General features: G+C 47.4%; 1 protein-coding gene across 2 annotated transcripts in view; it reads left to right on the top strand.

The window, feature by feature from the left end:
- The window catches only part of GPATCH2 (G-patch domain containing 2), a 1,007,975-nt gene that overhangs the window by 597,752 nt on the left and 391,649 nt on the right, over positions 1–18,574 (top strand). For both annotated transcript variants that reach the window (XM_069608577.1, XM_069608578.1), the window contains exon 6: positions 950–1,017. In XM_069608577.1, coding sequence (XP_069464678.1) covers positions 950–1,017 — 68 coding nt within the window. The remainder of the gene's footprint in view (positions 1–949; positions 1,018–18,574) is intronic.

Genomic DNA, 18,574 nt, shown 5'->3' with positions numbered 1-18,574 from the left:
ATCTGAGATGAAAAGCACAGCATTTGATAGAAAAGGAAAGACAGAATTTTGCCTGCATTTTCAGCTGACATGTGTGTTTATGTCCTGTAAAGGATTAAAAATCAATATTTTGAAACAACCTACAGATGTTGAAAATTTTGACCTTTCGTTAGGAGATTGAGAAACCAGTACAATCTGTGATGTTGCCCTGTGTTGTGGAAATGTAAAAGCAAGAGTACAAACTGTAAAAAGCTGCATATTGTGAATGAAATCTGCTTTGCGCCTGAACCAGCCAAATGTCCTTCATCCACCATCAATATACAGGAAGGGAGATACCTTGCCTTAACAAGAAAATAAAACTTACATCCGTCTCTGTGCTTGGGCTTAAAGATACATTGAATTCATTTTTCAGCAGTGGTCAGTAGTGGTCCCCTTCATCTAAACTGATATAACAATCAGCCAGGCGTTTCATGAAGGAAGGAATTTAACACTTTTTGACATTGGATGTCCGCTGCAGGGCAGCCACGCCCTGCATCATTCAAGGAGGTGGGACAGATTTCAATAAAATAACCCTTCCACCTTAACTACAAAGAACTTTCACCATTACTACTACATTCACAGTCCCATATTAATTTGCAAATAATATTCTTTTTCAACATTGTTATCCAATTTTGTATTATTTTGAATTGTATTCAGTTCTGTGAAGGTCTGGAGTACTTAGCTGCCCCTGGGAGATCTGCATGATTATGGCTGACTTGGGCTCTCAACTGCATGAATTTGTCCAACAAACTTCATGCCACTTAATTACCCGCACTCCAGTAAAGTTGTGATTGGGTAAAGCACCATCCCTCTCATTCATTAGCATATATTTCACTATGGAAAAAAGAAAAATATTGCACGGTATTGGTTTGCCTTCATCAGGTTATATCTGCCAATTAATAATTATCATGCTTTCTTTGTTTGCCTGCAGATCGGGAATGAGCGTCATGGCAAAAATGAAAGAATGTCACACTTTTCCCAAGAGACTCATCCACATAAGTGAGTAACAACTTGCAAAGTAATTACTAAAGGTTCACTGTTTATACTTCACACCCTACTGACTTATGTAATTACTGCAAGCAGATCCACAATAATGTAGTATTGTGTCTTAGGAGTGTTCCTTTGAGCCCATGTGAAGTGGTAAACCTTATGATATTGGAAGGAGAAGGGGTTCCTTAGGTTTCTAGTTGCTCACCTATTAGTAGTGATGGTTGAGCAATTAAGGGCAAGCGGCAGTTTGGACAAGACTAAATTGTATCATTTTAATGCAATGAACAAAAGAATGTTTGCTGCAGAGGTATAATTGTAATTGTTTATTTGTAAAGCGCTTATACACAAGTGAAGTGCTTCAAGGTGGGAAGGGACCTTGAAGATTCTGAAGGATCTAACAACAGTAACTAGCATACTAGGCCAGAGGCAAATCTACTGGTGGAAGTGTGTGACAAAGAGTGGAGGGGGGATGTTGGGAAAAGGACACACAGAAAAATAAACTACCATACTAGGCCGGACGAGATTGGTGGTGGTCATTTCATGCATCAATGTTATGTTACTTTGCATTTATATAGCGCCTTATGTATCATTGATATGATCTCAAGGTGCTGGTAGGTTGAATGCCCTCGGGAACCGTAGTTCAAGGGGGGGGGGGAAGAGGGGGAGGGGGAGGGGGAGAGAGGGAGGGAGAGGGAGGGAGAGGGAGGGAGAGGGAGGGAGAGAGGGGGAGAGAGAGGGGGAGAGAGAGAGGGAGAGAGAGAGGGAGAGAGAGAGGGAGAGACACACCCCCCCCACCGCTGTGTTTAATTAGGATGATGAGGAGTATGTGTTGGGTGTTAGTATGAGAACAGCTATACCGAATGGGTCATAGTATCGCTGTGTCCTAGTTGAGTGGTGGTGTATAGGAGAGAGTAAGCATGGTGGTTTTGAGTAAGGTGCTTGAGATCGAGAGCACATCTGAACCATTTATCCTATCCGTTTTATTCACTCTGTCCGTTCATACAGTTCACTTGGTTCTTCATTTGGTTTACTAGCCATTCCATTAATTCCATCATTTGATCGTTCATCTACATAAACTGTTCCACCATCTCCATCCGACTATGCATGAGTATTTCAGGCACAACCAAAACAAGGGAGGGGAGATGGATGGAGGGAGGACAGGACAGACACACTTGCTAGGCATAGTAAATTCAAGGTTGTGCAAGTGCGCAGACATGAAGTGCGAGTGAGGGGTAGAGGGACAAATGCGCCCAGTCCAGCAGAGGCCTGGATTAAGTGCAGGCTGGTTGCCCCTCTCATGGAACATATGGCAAGTACAGGACTAGCGGGGGGGGCCTGGGACTTGTGAGGCTCTGGATGTGCACCTGGCAACCAGCCAACAAACTAAGCAGGTTGGGGAAGAGAAAGAGGGAGGGAAGCAAAAGAGAAGTTAATATATTTGATATTGCATTGCCTCTGAGTAAATCATTATATTCTGTTAACTAAGTGAAATCAAAGACTGTCCCATGTCTTTCTGTAAGCGTTTCTAAGCACCTAACCATTAGTGCTAGGGTCACATATAGGGTCATATCTGGTTGATGTTCACTTATGCTTGGTTTAGTTATTGTTCTTAAGGAGGTCCCCAAAGTGGCCGCTGGCTGTACCTGCCCAACTGAGACAGTTCTCCCTTGAAATGAAGCAGGGGAAATGTGTAGAATTCGGATTATCTGAGCGGGACATGACCCTGTTGCTGATTGTGACCCAGTAGTTCAAAAAGAGGAGAAAGGTGGCAAATATCGAGAGGCTGACAAGGAGGAACACCACCTTGCCCTTTTTCGACAGTAACCCGTGAAACCTTCACAGAGCAAATTGTAATATGGAGGACAATAGTCAGTGTGTTGCAGCAGATGTCAACGGTACATGGAGCGTATCGACACTGATAGGTGGGAGCAAAGGAAACCCCTGCTACCGTGGTCCTGGACTTGACACCAGTTACGAGGAAATCCATGTGGTTCATCACAGCTGGTGAGTGAGGGGAGGGCCTATAAGATCCAGGCTGTGGTGAATAAAAGACGCAAAGTGGCAAGTTGAACTCAGTTCAAAGAAGTGTACAAGTGTTGAGGGGAGACCAGCTGCAGAGGGAACCAGCACCACAAGGGTGCTAACTCGAGACACTCTGGTTGATACCCATTTGAATGAAACTACAGGCACCAGAAGGCCATAGGAGAGCCACCAAGTTAGGTTAAAGTAGTCATACCGGAGGTCAAGCAAAATCCCTTTTTATTTTGATACAATGCCACTAGGACTGCCTTATTTTCATTTGATGGTTTACCCTTGCTCCCATCTCAGATTTAGGTTTAAGCGTTTTTCCACCCTGCAAACCTTGTTCAATAAACACCCCTGAACTGTGATCACGTTTGTCTGTTTTTACTGTTGCCACCATGAGTATCTTTCAGGTACCATAGACTGCATACCTACAAGTAGGTGAAGGGTATCACCAACCCATATACCTCTCACAGCCACCTATGCCTGGTAATGCTTTCAACCTATTATACTTCACTGTTGGTTGTTAATGAACTGTAATTTAATCTGTGGTGTAACTATCAACCTACAGGATTTCATTGGTAGCCACTGCTGTTGTGTTCCTTAAATCTTAATAACCATTATACTGTTGGGTTCTCTACAATACATGCTCCTAGTCCTCCACTGCCATACATCATGTTTTTCCACATCCTCTTCTCCACACTCTCCCTTCCCTTCGCGATTCGGTGCTCACTCTGACATGATCTTTTCCTCCCCCATGCTCCTCTTTCTCCTCTCCCATGGCACCCCTTTCCTGTGCCCTGCAGTTCTCACAAAAATGAAACCTGTTTGTCCTTCTCACTCCAACCTCAACTACCCTCCTTCTGATTCTTCTCTCCCTCTTTCTCTTGCTCCCAGCACACTCTCTGTTGCCCACTGGAATGCCCATGTACACTGCAGATAAACTGCCCACCTCACCTACCACTTGATTATCCCAAACCCATGGTCATGGTCACCACTGATACATGGATCGCCCTCCATGATGCGGCCACACTTGCTTCCCTCCACAGTGTCTCTGCCACTTTGTTTCGCTCATCTGAGAATGGCAAAGTAAGGTGAAGGGGTTGGCCTCTTAATCAGCAAGGCATGTACATCTGCCACTCTCCCACTATCTTACTTTTTCCTCCTCTCCTTTGAACACAATGCCATTTAACACCTTGCCCCACCCCATTAACTATCTTGCTAATCTGCAGGCCCCTACCCTACTCAACTCCTCTTACCTGCACAAACTCCTTCATTCCTACCCAATAAGGCCTCCCTTTACCCCAATATGAGACTTGAAACTTCACAAAATCTCAACTGCCCATCGACTTGATCTTGTTCCGGTCCTCTCATTCCACTCTCTGGACACAACCAACCAACACAAGCCAGAGTCAAATCCTTGATCTCATAATCCTCCCTCAGATTAGCACCCTGCCAATCAGGTGGCTAGGAACACAGGGTTGAACCGCTGGTACAAGCTTGCATTCCAAGCCACTTATTGGTCGGCTCTACCAGCTGCCATCTTCCCCACACCCTGTGTACCCATTTCTGTTTATTTATTAATCCCGACCCGCACTAAACTTATTTTGGCTGCTGCGGCCCTCGCCGCCACAGCCGCACCTTCCTCTCAGCTTCCCACGGGTGCCATAGAAAGGGAAGAGGGGTTCCGTATGTAGCCCGCCTTCCCTTTTTCATGGTGGCCATGTTGGTAAAGGATTTTGCTTCCTACAAGGGGATGCGGTGGCGTCCCGTTGTAGGAAGGAACTTTGTTAGCCGCTTTGCTAACCTGGGGCACTAATGGCCTTATGTACTCTTTCCACAGGCAGCACCTGGGGTCTGGGGGTAGCAGCCATGGGCCCACATTAATGGTCTCGCTTCACTCGGGCTGTTAACTGGGGCCACAGGCTGTTACCCCCAGGGGTCGCCCATTGGAACGAGTACATAACACCACATTATTGACTGCTCTCCATCTGAAGACTCCCTCCTGCATTTCAATGTCACTGTCCTTGTCCTCTCTCCCACGTGAATAAATGTGAAGTCTAGCCTAGCCTCTTGTTAGGTCAGGTCCTCTCTCATAGCCGTCTCCTCACCACGTCCTCCTCCAGTGACCAGGCCTTCCTTTAATTTCACCCTCCCCCAATTCTCCCTTTAAACAACACTACCTGGCTTGTAATTGAGCTCTTCCTTGTGCCTCCAACCCTGAGAACCACCGACATAAGATAACCATGTGCATCTATCTGTGTTGGTGGCACACATCCCACTCCCCTGCCACATGTGAGACCTCAATTTCCACTTTCTGCAGCATCCTGCACATGGTCATTCCAACAAATGTAGAAACCTTATTTTATCTCTCTCCTTGCAAACATTTCACTAACTTCCAGGCAATTTTGGCACCCAATAAACCACACTATTTTTCTCTCTTGGCCTATACTTTTACAAGATCAGACACACCACACCTGTCGTCCTCTCCCACTTCCTGCTTTTTTTCCCACAAACCTCACCCCTACACTATCCTCTCTTGGCTGCTCCCCCCCTGCTGAAATTAAACCCGTCCCCCAGTTGACCCAATCTTCCTTTGCACCTGCGGATCCTTTGTGCCTTCAATGGTCATACACATATTACCTGCTCCTATCTATCCATATTGTTTAGCCTCTCGTCAACCACAGGGACCTTCCCTATCTGTTTCAAATGATGACTGTTTTACCAATCATTAAAAAGCTCTGTGCTAGCCCCAGTAACACTGCCAATTACCTTCCTATCTACCTTCTCACACACTATTCAAAGATCCATGAATGTGTGTGTTATTCTCCGCCAACCTTGGGTCACCACCTACATTGAAGGTAACTGGCTCTGGCATCCCGTTCACTCTGTGTCCTACAGTCTCCACTCCACAGAGCCAACACTGACCAATGTCCCCCTTTTTCTCTCTGACGCTCATCGCTCTGCAACCTTCTTCAAGTCTCTTGGTCTTCAACAGCTCAATGACTTCACTTATCTCCTTACCCTCTGTAACCTTGGTATCCAGGATTATGCCCTTGCCTTTATACTCTCAGACCTGTTGGAACATTCATTCTCTGTCTTATAGAGCACACACAACTCTAATCCTCTCGCTCTTTCTGTGCATTGATCTCATCGATCTCCCTCTCTACCTGGGCTGTTACCCAGGGATCTAATCTCTCGCCCTGGCTTTTCAATCAATACCTGGCAACTCTCGCCTACTGCAGTTGCATTTTCTGCTCAAACTTCCAGTGTTATGCTGATGACACTCAACTCATTTTCAGGCTGCCCTCGGCCACCTCCTCTCCCTCATTTCTGATTTGCCTAATTGCCATTCAAAATTGGTGTACTACCAGCGATTTTTGTCTAAATGCCAACAAGACTGAGATCCTCCTCATCGGTACACCTTCACCATCCTTTCCCCTTACTCTCTAACCGGCCTCCCTTGGCCCTCCTCCTACCCCCACCTGCGAGGCCAAGAACCTCGGGTCATCTTTGAATCCACACTTTCCTTCTCCGCACACATTTCCGACGTCTCTAAAAAGTCAAACTTCTTACTCCACCTCCTCAGAGGTACTGTGCCTTTCCTCTCCTTCCCCCAGAAGCTCACTGTCTCTCAAGCTCTGTTTCTCTCCAGGTTGGACTACTGTAACCGCCTCTTTCTAAATCTACCGGCCTCCACAACTAATCCAGAACAGGACTGCGAGACTTGTCCTTGGCCGCAAGCCCTGGGATCATATCTCTCCAGCTCTGAAATCCCTTCATTGGCTCCCAGTGGATGCAAGGATTACATTTAAAACCCTCTGAATTGTCCACAAGGCTTTCTGGGGCCTGGGTCCACAATACCTTCAACTATCCCTCCACAAATTCCTCCCCTCTCGAGCCCTTCGCTCCTCTACCTCCCTCAGGGTCAGTCGTTTTTCAAAGAAACGAGCTGGGGGAAGATCTCTGTCTTTGGCTGGGGCCGACCTTTGGAACAGCCTACCAGCCACCTTGAAACTTGAAGAGAACCATCTCCGGTTCCGGAAGCACCTCAAGACCTTCCTCCTCGCTTCCGCCTTTGCCCCTCTTCTCCCCTGCTGACCTGTTTTTCTCTCTTGGCACCGTGCACCTGGACACCCTCTGTCCTTCGGGCCCACGTACCTGCTCACCCTGCCTCCCTCCTGCACTGCCTCCGGGCCTCCCATTGCACTGGGTTCTGTATCTGTACCCATACAGTCCCTCCACTCTTCCTCTGCACTTATCATATATACTCTATCTGACTAATCTTGCACTTGCTGGCTGCACTACCACTTTTCCATTGCCTGTATTTATTCATTTATTTAACATATTCTTTTCTCTCCTCTATTCTGCACTTTCCCCTTCTCCCCCTTCCACGCACTTCCTCCTTTTCCCTTCTCCATGCACTTGCGCGTTCTTAATGTCACTGGGCCTAGTTAGATCGCTGTTTTTATTTTTTGTTCTCCCTTGTTCCCCTCCGTTTGCTTGGTCGTGCTCTGAAACACTTGTGTATGAGCGTTATATAAATAAAATATCATATAATATCATGTGCTCTTTACATTTTATACCCCTCTTTTGGCATGCGTATCTCCTTCCATCTCTTACACTTGAGCCATCTGTAGGTATTTCCTTTCCTTTCCTTCCCTCACTAACCAACCTTACCCACTTTCCTTACAGAGCCATGTCACGTAAGCGCCTGGTGACCATGCAAACGGCAGCAGTGTGCTGTATATATCATAACTTAACAACACAGGCATGTTGAAGTGTTTTATTTTAAATAATAGAAAAGGCATAGCTTGCTCGATCGCTAAAGGGGATTTCCCTACCTAACTAAATTAAACTAATTTTCTCATTTATCATCAGGAAGTCAAAAATCTAAAATGTCCTTGGTCCAAACCCGACCCTATCTGACACTACCACTAATAATACTAACTAAATTGGTTCCAAAAGAATATCTCTTCTGGTGGCCTCCCCGTTGCCTTTTTGTCTTGCAGCTTCTCCCAGGGTCTTCTGGTTTCATATAAGTCTGTGATATCTAAATGTCTCTTGTATCACAAAAATACTCCAAATGATGATCTCCTCTGGCACTGACATGTCTCTTTCATGAGCTCCTGCAGCTTTCCCCAACTGTTTGTGTGTCGTATTTTCTTGAGCAGATGACCCTCAACATTGTTCTCTTGAATAGATTCTCTTAAACACTTTCCTTTTGCTCTGGGATGTTCCTCTGACTTATTTGTTTTGAAAGTTCCCCACCTCTGAGATGGCTTTACCAAGTTCCTACATTCTTGGTCTACTTCACTTTGTACTACTAACTCGCAATACATTTCACAACTTTTCTTACAGGGGTCTCCTGACTCATTAACATTTTTCTTTCTTGAAATCACTTCTTGGGGTTTTCGCTCTCTTCTCCATGATAGTTGTTTCCACTTTCTTAACGCTTCATAACACTTTTTCTTGTTTGGGCTTTGGAATATCTCCTCAGATATTTGTTCCTTCGAGGGGATTGGGTCCTCCGATGTATTCCATATCTATGACAGGTAATGTCCACAGCTGTGCTGCTTCGGAAAATCTTTGGCGTCTGCGTCGATGACGTCGATGCGCCGTCCCCGAGGACCTCCTCCGATGGCCGACGTCACCCGATGTGATCAGTAGGACGCACGACGCCCGTAGCCTCAGTTCTGTTTTTTCCGCGAACGTGTTCGCTTCGTGAATCTCGGTACGCCTCGACTCTTTGGAGTTTGCTGTATTCTTCTCGGTTCGTTGAACCTGTTCGGTTTTTGTGAAGCCCTGTTTGTGGCGATGTCTACTTCGTCTTCAACCCCGCATTCGGGCCTCAAGAAATGTGGGGACTGTGGGTCCAAGATGTCGGTCACAGACTTGCACGACGCCTGCCTCTGGTGCCTCAGGGAGGCCCACGATACGGACGACTGTCGACTGCCAGTCGCTCACGGCCAAGGCCTTGCGGGAACGCAAGAAACTGCTGTCGGTAGGTCGGGTGTCTAAGCCCCAGAAGTCGAGGTCTACGGGGCTTTCGACGGATGACTCGAGAGGCGACTCTCCGCGTCACCGTCAGAAGTCCAGTGGGTCTCCTTCCAGGAGTCGGTCTCGCCACTCCTCCGCCTCTTCGAGGCATTCCAGGAAGCGCCAGCATCGGTCGCCTTCCCCGTCCTCTTCCGAGGACTCCGCCCGTCAGCAGGTCGCTTATCCCACCATGCAAGCGACACCGGAGGAATGGGCTTCCTTCGGGAAGTGGATGTTAGCGATTCTTGAATCGCAGGGCACCGGTCCATCCGCGCCTCCGAGTGGGGTCGGTCGGCGCCGGTTGAGAGACACCGCTCGTACGCCTTCGGGCTCGGGTGGTCGGCACGGCTCGCGGGAAAGGTCCCGCTCGGACAAGGGTAGCCGTTCTCGCCATGCCCGTTCCAGGTCCCGGTCCTCGACGCGCTCGAGACCGTGTGATCCTGTGCCGTCTTCGAAGAAGACGTCGACGCCTGTTGCACCGAGGTGGTCGATGATTTCTCTCGAGGCTCTGCCTCCGAGGGGGTCTTCGACGCTGTCGGCACCTAGATCGCCGAGAGACACGCTCGGAGCTCCGGTTTCGAGGCCTGTGTCAATGCTGGCGGCGCTACAGCTGACGTCGATGCCGATTCGCTCGACGCCGTTTCTTTCGACGCCGGCGCCGACTTGTTCAGCGCCATCAACGCCTTTCGAGGCAGTGGTGTCGGAGGGGCCCCGTGGCACGGGGTTAGCCCCTACAAAGGCTCTGGCTAAGGTCAGGCATAGCTTTGGTCCCCAGGTGTCTTCCTCTCACCACCTGGAGTACATTTCAGAGGGTGATGAAGGCTCTGATGAAGGCTTGGTTCCGGTTACGGTACCAGATGAGCTTCTCACGGGCCATAGCCAGTTTGATGACCTGAGGCAGTCACTGCATGATGCCAGTGAACTGGACACCTCTCCGGAGGTGGAGTTTTGTAGGCCGGAGCCTGGCACTCATGCCGATTCTTCATACCGGCGCCTCATGTCTCGGGTCACCGAGTACTTGGGATGGTCGGCTGCCCCAGGGGAGTTCGTTCAGGATGATCTCACGGACATCCTTGATCTTGGTCCCCCCACTGACCCGGTACTGCAGTTTCATATGGCTCTGCAGAGAAGGGTGGCAGCGGCTTGGACTGCTCCGGAGAGTCTCCCGGCAGTCGGCAAGTCTTTGTCGCGAAAATACCGTCCAGCCAGTAGCGACCCCTGCTACTTGTCCAGGCACCCCACTCCGGAGAGTTTGGTGGTGCAGGCGGCTACGGCCCAGGCAAAGCATGCGTCGTATCCTACCATCCCTCTGGATAGGGACGACAAACGTTTTGACGGCTGGGCGAAGAAAGTGTTTTCTTCTGGGGGTATGGCGCTTCAGGCGGCCAACTCCATATGTGCCTTGTCTCATTTCACACACACTCTGTGGGACTGTGATGCATTAGCGGCTGAACATATTCCCGAAGGGGACGAACGGGATGGTTTCCTTGCTATGGTTCAGGATGGCAAGGATGCCATGTGTGAGGCAGTTCAGTCGGGTTTGGACATGGCAGATTGTGTCAGCCGGTCCATGGCGGCGAGCACCGTAATACGCAGGTTTGCGTGGTTGCGGAAGTCTGGGTTCGCTCCTGATGTGCAGTCCCGGCTCCACAACATGCCCTTTGATGGTGAACATCTTTTTGGCAGCAAGGCTGACGAGAGCCTTGAGAGGGTGCAGACCTCCAAAGCTGCAGCGAAGTCGTTGGGCGCTGCAGTTCGACAACCTCCGCCTTTTCGTCCTAAGGGACAACAATGGAGGGGAGGTTCCTTTCGCTATTACTCATCCTTCAGTAAAGCGAGAGGAGCTAGCAGTCAAAGAGGCCACCATAAGAGTGCCAGAGGTGGAAAACAGGGTACTCAAGGTGCCAAGGCCACTCGGGCAGTTGCCTCTTTGCCCTCAGGCAACGCCGCAGCCGCTACCACTGGAAGCTCACAGGAAGTTTCGATCTCGGCTGTTCATCTGGCTGGAGACGACAACGAGACAGCAGACGCTCTGAGCAGGCAGAGCACGATCTCTCACAAGTGGGAACTGGCTCAGGAGATTCTCCTGGAGATCTTCACCCTTTGGGGGACCCCTCAAGTGGATCTCTTCGCCTCCAGTGTCAACCGGAAGTGCGAAAGGTTCTGCTCGCGGGAATTTCCTCCAAAAGGAGCCTTAGGAGACGCGTTCATGGTGGAGTGGTCATTCCCACTGCTGTATGCATTTCCTCCAGTCCCCGTCATCCCGCAAGTACTGCAGAGGTTACGTAGGTTCGGTTCCCGGATGATCCTCATTGCTCCGGCGTGGGCCCGGAGGACGTGGTACCCGGACCTTCTCGACTTGTCCATCTGCCCTCCACGTCGTCTTCCCTACCGAGACGATCTGCTCTCACGGGAGGGGGGTCAGGTTCTCCATCCAGAGGTCAGATCCCTCAACTTTCACGCTTGGCTACTGAAAGGTTGAAGTATAAGGATTGGGACCTCCCTGAAGACGTGATGGAGGTGTTGCTCTCGGCCAGGTGGCCGCCAACAAAGTCTCTGTTCCTTTTGTAAGCGACATTCAATCAAAACTACAGCTAAGTCAATGCCTAGTCTGGGATGCTGAGGAAAACCCTTATTGATGTATTTTTATATCCAGTTCAGTACTCTGGATGACAACCCTTGTATAACACCCCCCTCTTAGAATCCCCCTGACCCCACTGAGCCAAGAAGTAGGTTTGTTTTGCAAATTAAAAGGTTTATTTGAAAATTTAAACAATATATATATCACACTTCTATAAATAAATTGATAATGGATATTACACTTGTGAATATGAGCAGTAATCAGCAAGAGGTAACTATGAATAGGAACAGAAGAACAAGGTGGGAAAGAATTCTTTATATGGTTCAAGGAAACGCAAGGTGGAATAAAATGCAGCACAGAAATAACTTGTTATGATTTTAGCAAAAGGGAATATGATCACTTTTTCTTTTGACAATTCACTCCCCCGCCCCCTATGCAATACCATAAATGGAAGGAGAGCACACAGTCTTCAAGAATCCCCACAAATCACACTTTATAATGCAATACACAGTTCCAGTTCTCCCAGCAAGCTTAGGGAAAACAGGGATGAGTTTTAAACACAGGTGAATTACTTTAATGTGGTTTGCAAGGAAGTGAAAAGGTGCTAAAATTGCTTTTAATTCCCTCTAGAGGTTCAGGGTAGGTGATGGCTACTTTATATTAGTTCAGGCTCACTTTAACAATACTCTATGAATGATTAGCAGATTGCAAACGAATTTTAGCAAAGAGAAGCAAAAAGCTTCTGATTAACACAGATGAAGAAATCGGGCCAAATCGCGGTAAATTTCGCGAGTGCGTGTCTCGCGATTATGAGAAAAGTATAGGGGGTAGGAAGTCGGTTCTAGGTTCGTTGGAAAGCCTAGATTCTAAGCTTTCAGATGAAAGTTAACGGACGATTAAATAAAGGTAGTTTTTCGGATTTAAAGTAAACTCAAAAGGACAGGTGACAGCTTGCAGCTGCAGAATTGACAGGTGACGGTTGTGCAGCTTTAAAATTGACAGATGACACGATTTCTAGGAGGCAGTTCTACTTAGGTTAAAATAGTTTGGATTAGATTATTTTAACTAAGAGATTGGTTCTGCACAGTTCTGCTAGGTACTCGCAATATAAATTCGAACTAGGACTCGTCACGGATCTGGTCAACACGTCCGGCTGCGGTTCTGTCTGCTCGGCGGGTCAATCAGGCACCGGTTCTGCTCACAGCGATCTGGGTCAGCTCTGCTCTGCTGGTCTAGCCTCTCTGGATTCTGGATGTAACACTGCTTTCTGGGTACTGCTACAGGTTCTTGCAAAAATTCTCGGCAAAACTTCAAACAGCTCGCCCGGCTGTTGAATAGTTTGGTTAGTTTTGAGGCCTGCTGAAGAGGATTCAGCTGGTGGATTCAGGCCTCTCTGCTACAAATTCTGGAGTTAATTTCTGCTACAGGTTCTGGAGATTGATGGATTTGAAGTCTGGATCTCTGGATGCGAAGTCGTCGGTCAGCATGCTCCGCAGCAAATGGAATTGAATCTCTCTACCTGTCCCAGCAGTCTCTTTTTATGTGTTTTGGAAAGTGGGTGTGTGCGTTGGTCATAACTAAACCTGCCCCTCTCACTTATCATTGGCTAATTCCTCCTCTCTCCCTTGATTGGGGGAAGGAAATGTGAGTCAGAGTGATGCTGTAGGTTTTATGGTCAGAGGAACCTCCCCTTGTCAGATTGCACACAAATCTATTTCTGACCCAAATACATATTTATCTATGTACCATTTTTCTAATATTATAGGTCGTTAACATATTTTCTGTAGCACCAAACCATCCGATCCCTGTCTTTGTACGATGTCGTGTCCACTGATGACAGAATTCTCCCCTTTTCATCCAGATAACGACCTCTAAACCTTTCCAAATTTTACACAAATGTGCACCAGGGATATGGGTTACAGATGATTAAGTGTCAGATTTTTAACATGCATACATTTGGAGTGAGACCCTATTTTCCGCTAGCAACCCCCCAGAATACACCACAGGGTCCTAACGCCTCTTAAAATGTTCACAGAAAAATCACAAAAATAATTATATTACTTATATAATTCTGACAAGTCCGCACTGAGAGTTATCTATCTTTTTAAAATTATGCTCTGGTCAAAAAGGGGTGTGGCTTCCCACATCACAGGGTGGAATAACTGGTTTATCCACTTCCCCCAAGCCAGCTTGTTCACAGAGGCACAGCTGCCCCCCAGTTTCTCCTAAGAGGAAGCTATTTTACGACGCCCCCAATATAACATTTGCCTGAGTCAAGGAAGTTGCATTGTTCTGTCCCTTCCAGTTCCCAGGTGCTCTACCCCTAATCTAATCAGAGAGGTGACAACTCCTTTTGGCAAGGGGCGGCAGGATGCAGCTAGGCCTGGGAAGAGTGGCTGTTGATCCAGTTTCAACTCCTGTCGGGGGTAGTTGTCAGGCAGAATTCAGTTTCATTAAGCCAGGTTTCAGCTAAATGTCACTTTTTGTTCCCAGTTTTCTACATTCAAATCAAACTGACAATTTTTACCTATACATTAAATAATTACTTCCTTCAAGTCATTTCAGAATATAGTTTTACATTGTATCCACCTCTTAGCAAGTCTTTCCTTGGTCTGGTTTTGTTTCATTTGTTCAGTTTTACACAAAAGTCTGGTGGTTTTAAAACGCCGGCTTTCTGATAGTGGTGAGTACTGGTAATGCAACCATTTTTGGGATTAAGAAAATGAATTCCCCACAGTTCTGAGTTGCTTTTTGGCAATCAGCATTGCCATTCCCAATGGTTTCAGGCTACTGTGTGTGTAGCCCAATGGTGGTTTTAGGCAGTGCCCTCCTGTGCTCACAACATAGGCAAAAATGGGTGGCAGCCTATTCTTCATGTTTTCCCTGTGCACTCTCTGGGGAGTTCTGGCCATCATGATGTTTTCCATGCCAGTACTGCACAGTTTTATGGTAGGGTTTGGATGCATGGGTAAAAACATCCCACACGTTGCCGTTGGAGAAAGTTCTGCGACTGGTGCACAGTTAAGAATGTGGATCCTTTTTAGTGTGACATTCCCATGGTACTGTCTTTTTTGCTTTCCTTGGCCCAAAGGGGCTTGCAAGTGGGGACCATTAAAGGTTACCTGGTGGCGCTGTCCATCTTTAAGCGCTCGTCCGAAGAATGTTCCTATTTTAAGATTCCTTTAATTTCTCAGTTTTTGTAAGGGCTCACTAATGTGTTTCCTCCGTCACCTTTTCTGGTGCCCGGTTGGGATTTGAACCTTGTTCTTAAGTTCCTTATGGGTGCTCCGTTTGCACCTTTGCATTCTTGCCCTTTGAGACGGTTAACTCTGAAAACTGTGTTTTTGGTTGCGGTTACTTCCGCTCGCAGAGTGAGTTACAGGCACTTTCAGTTAAGCCACCCTTCACTGTGTTTCATAAGGACAGGGTTGTCCTTAGAGTTCGTCTTTCCTTTCTTCCGAAGGTGGTTTCGGAATTTCATTTGAGCCAGAAGGTGGTTCTTCCGGCGTTCTATCCTCCTCCACATCCTGGTAAGGAAGAGGAGAAGCTCCATAGGCTTGATCCTAGGAGAGCGTTGAGCTTTTATGTTTCGCGCATGTCCCGGGTCAGAGTGGACAATCAACTTTTCATTGGTTACGCTGGAAAGCGTTTGGGACAAGCTGTGACGAAACAGACTTTGTCTCGTTGGATTATTTTAGCTATCTCCAAGTGTTACCGCTTGGCGGGTAAGGACCCTCCGGCTGGCTTGCGGGCCCATTCTACCAGGGGAGTGGCTGCGTGTACTGCCCTGCAGAGGGGTGTTCCTATTCGTCACATCTGTGATGCAGCAACCTGGGCTTCAGTACATACTTTTGTACGTCACTACTCCCTCGATTCCATCCGAGGGCAGGATCTGGCCTTTGGCAAGGCAGTCCTTTATTCCGCAATTTGATTGGGCATGCAAAATTTGTGTTCTAAATTCTTTTCCCACCTCCTTGCTTGGTACTGCTTTGGGAGTCTGTCATAGATATGGAATACTTCGGAGGACCCAATCCCCTCGAAGAACAAGTTACTTTCTTACCTGGTAACGTTCTTTCGATGGGATGGTCCGACGACGTATTTTATATCCCTCCATCCCTACCTTCCCCGCTACAGAATTTCTTTTGAGATTGCAGCTTGCATTCCGCAAGGCCTTGTGTGTCTGACTGGGAGAAAACTGGTGGCACACGTTCTGGGGGGGAAAAAAACTACAACTGAGGCTACAGGCGTCGTGCGTCCTACTTATCACATCGGGTGATGTCGGCCTTCGGAGGAGGTCCTTGGGGACGGCGCATCGACGTCATCGACGCAGGACGCAGACGCCGAAGATTTTCCGAAGCAGCACAGCTGTGGACATTACCTGTCATAGATATGGAATACATCGTCGGACCATCCCATCGAAACAACGTTACCAGTTAAGAAAGTAACTTGTTTTTCTCACTCATTACTCAGTTGATATATGTATCACAATTAGAGTCCCTTAGCATAACTCTTCATCCTCCCAGTGGCCGCCCGCTCCTGCAGCACAGCCCTGTACCTGCATCAGCCTTGGGTGACTTCACAGGAGTTGGCTCACTCTTGGGTAAGTCAATTTCCTCTCTTCGCTTTTGCTTCCTGGTTTTTTATATGCCCCAGTCTCTGCTTCTCTGTAGCTTGCCCCGTTCTCCGAATGGCAGCAGGTGGAAGCTTTCCTCACTTCCTATCATCCAGGTTTTGGCATAGTTGGGAGGGCTCCACTCTCAACACAGCACCTCATGCCAGCTCTTTGGATGGTTCTTTCCGAACCATGATTCTCCCACTGTCTGCTACACCGGTCCTCTGGCATCTCCAAATAGCCTTCCCTACTTCTCGAATTACGACGGGCTCCGCGGCTGCACTCAGCTCTACCTCTCCTTGGGCTTTTTGACGTCAGGGGGCACTGCCACCAACCACATGGGAATCATTTTAGTTCCATTTCACCCTATACAGTTAAGGTGGCCATGATTCTCCCACTGTCTGCTACACCGGTCCTGTGGCATCTCCAAATAGCCTTCCCTACTTCTCGAATTACGACGGGCTCCGCGGCTGCACTCAGCTCTACCTCTCCTTGGGCTTTTTGACGTCAGGGGGCACTGCCACCAACCACATGGGAATCATTTTAGTTCCATTTCACCCTATGCAATTAAGGTGAAATTAATAAAAGCTTGCAGGATGCACATGAGGTTCGGTAGTCCTGACCACACAAATATGAGTGATATTAATTGGAAGTCTGAAAGCTACACAATGTGTGAGATCGTGGAAATTCTCACATACGTGTTAGCATGCATACGTTTTTACAAACTGGAATGTTTCATGAAAGGAATGGTTTCCTCTCAAGCACGTTCAAGGTATTTTTTTATTTGCAAATGTATAAATAGGAGGATGTTTCTCTTTTAATCACCATTGATATAATCCGTTTGAAACAACAAAGAAGGATGGGGTAGAATCATATTTCACATTCCTTAGCAGTCTAATTTTTTAGTGCGTCCAACAGTCAGCAAAGACCATGCAAATCCGTGTTATGAGCACAAGAGCCTTCAGAATTACATACCAAGTATGTAAAATTACATTTCATAGGTATGAAGATATAGAACAGGCAGCCTTTCCATTTCTTCTCAGGGACATTATACAGGAAATAGGTTGTCCTGGTAAAATTCAATATCCAGCCATCCCATGTGCTTTCAAGGACCGCATGCTGGCCACTCATAGCACTGATTACGAAGAGTCCTTTCATGTGAAAGCTTGCAACATAGTTCAGCACTTTCATAAGAACGTCATATTGGAACTTGCAAACTTCAGCAAGGGGTTACTTTCGCTCTATAATGTTATTCATATCGGAGACTAACGAATAGATGGAGTGGGGAGTGTTGAGGTTGTGCTGCAAGCACTTTAAAGCACTGGTTGCAGTTGTTCCTCATAGTGGCTGGTGTGAGGGCCCATACACTTTGAAGCACTTCTCTGGTCTCCTGTGATATAGTCGAGCAGACGTGGCTTTGTAGATATCCCATGGATATCGCGACTTCGAAGGAGCCAATATCTCTTCCGGACATATTGGTTCTTTTGTGCACCACCCTTGCCACAAGCATGATCTACTGCCCTAAGGTTATGTGTACGGCATTCTATGACCCATGTACTTGGCACAGCATCTCCTGTGAGCATACCTGCGTCAAAGAAATGTCAACTGATTCATTGTATCTGTTATTTCACAGCCATTCACAGTCATGGTGCTGTTACAGTATTTTTGATGGATACTATTGCTCCTTAAATAACAAATTTGACTGGTGTAATTTGTCCCCTTGCAGGCAATATCCAGTACCCAAACTAAGCATTTTAAAAAACGAACTGGGCATGTCACTGGGCGCATGCATAGTTGTTAGAGCATCACCAAGAGAGGGCAGGGGCAACTGCGTGATCTGAATTGTGCCCCTTCCATACAACCAGGAAAAGGATAGTAGCGACAAAGCTTAGTGTTTTCAGGGACAGGTCAGATTACCTGCCATTTTAAGGCAGCCATGAAATGTCCTAGCTCTCATGTTCACATTTCTTCTGGAGTTAAGGGCATCAGGCAGCCCAACTGTGCTTCGGCCACTTGGCCGGCTCAATTACGCCCCGTGTACTAATCTAGTATCGGAGAGTCACACGCTGCTTTTATTTTGGTCAGAGTGCACCAGATTGGAAGCAGCAATTCCAAACTTTATGCTAAATCTTTCCCAGAAATGTTTCAGTCCCGATTGATCGGGAGATGGCAGTTATCCTTGATAGTCTTGCAACACTGCCTGGCTTTTGAACACATGTACTTATTTAAGAACAGGGTGTAATTTCAGACCAATAAATCACATAGTAGACAATAACTTGGAACAGAAGCAGCATAGGGTAATGGGCCCTAAC

This window comes from Ambystoma mexicanum, chromosome 4q (genome assembly GCF_040938575.1).
Source record: "Ambystoma mexicanum isolate Mex_15411 chromosome 4q, UKY_AmexF1_1, whole genome shotgun sequence".
Lineage (NCBI taxonomy): Eukaryota > Metazoa > Chordata > Amphibia > Caudata > Ambystomatidae > Ambystoma > Ambystoma mexicanum.
Note: the sequence above shows the minus strand (reverse complement) of the source record. Positions and strands in the feature narration are given on the sequence as shown.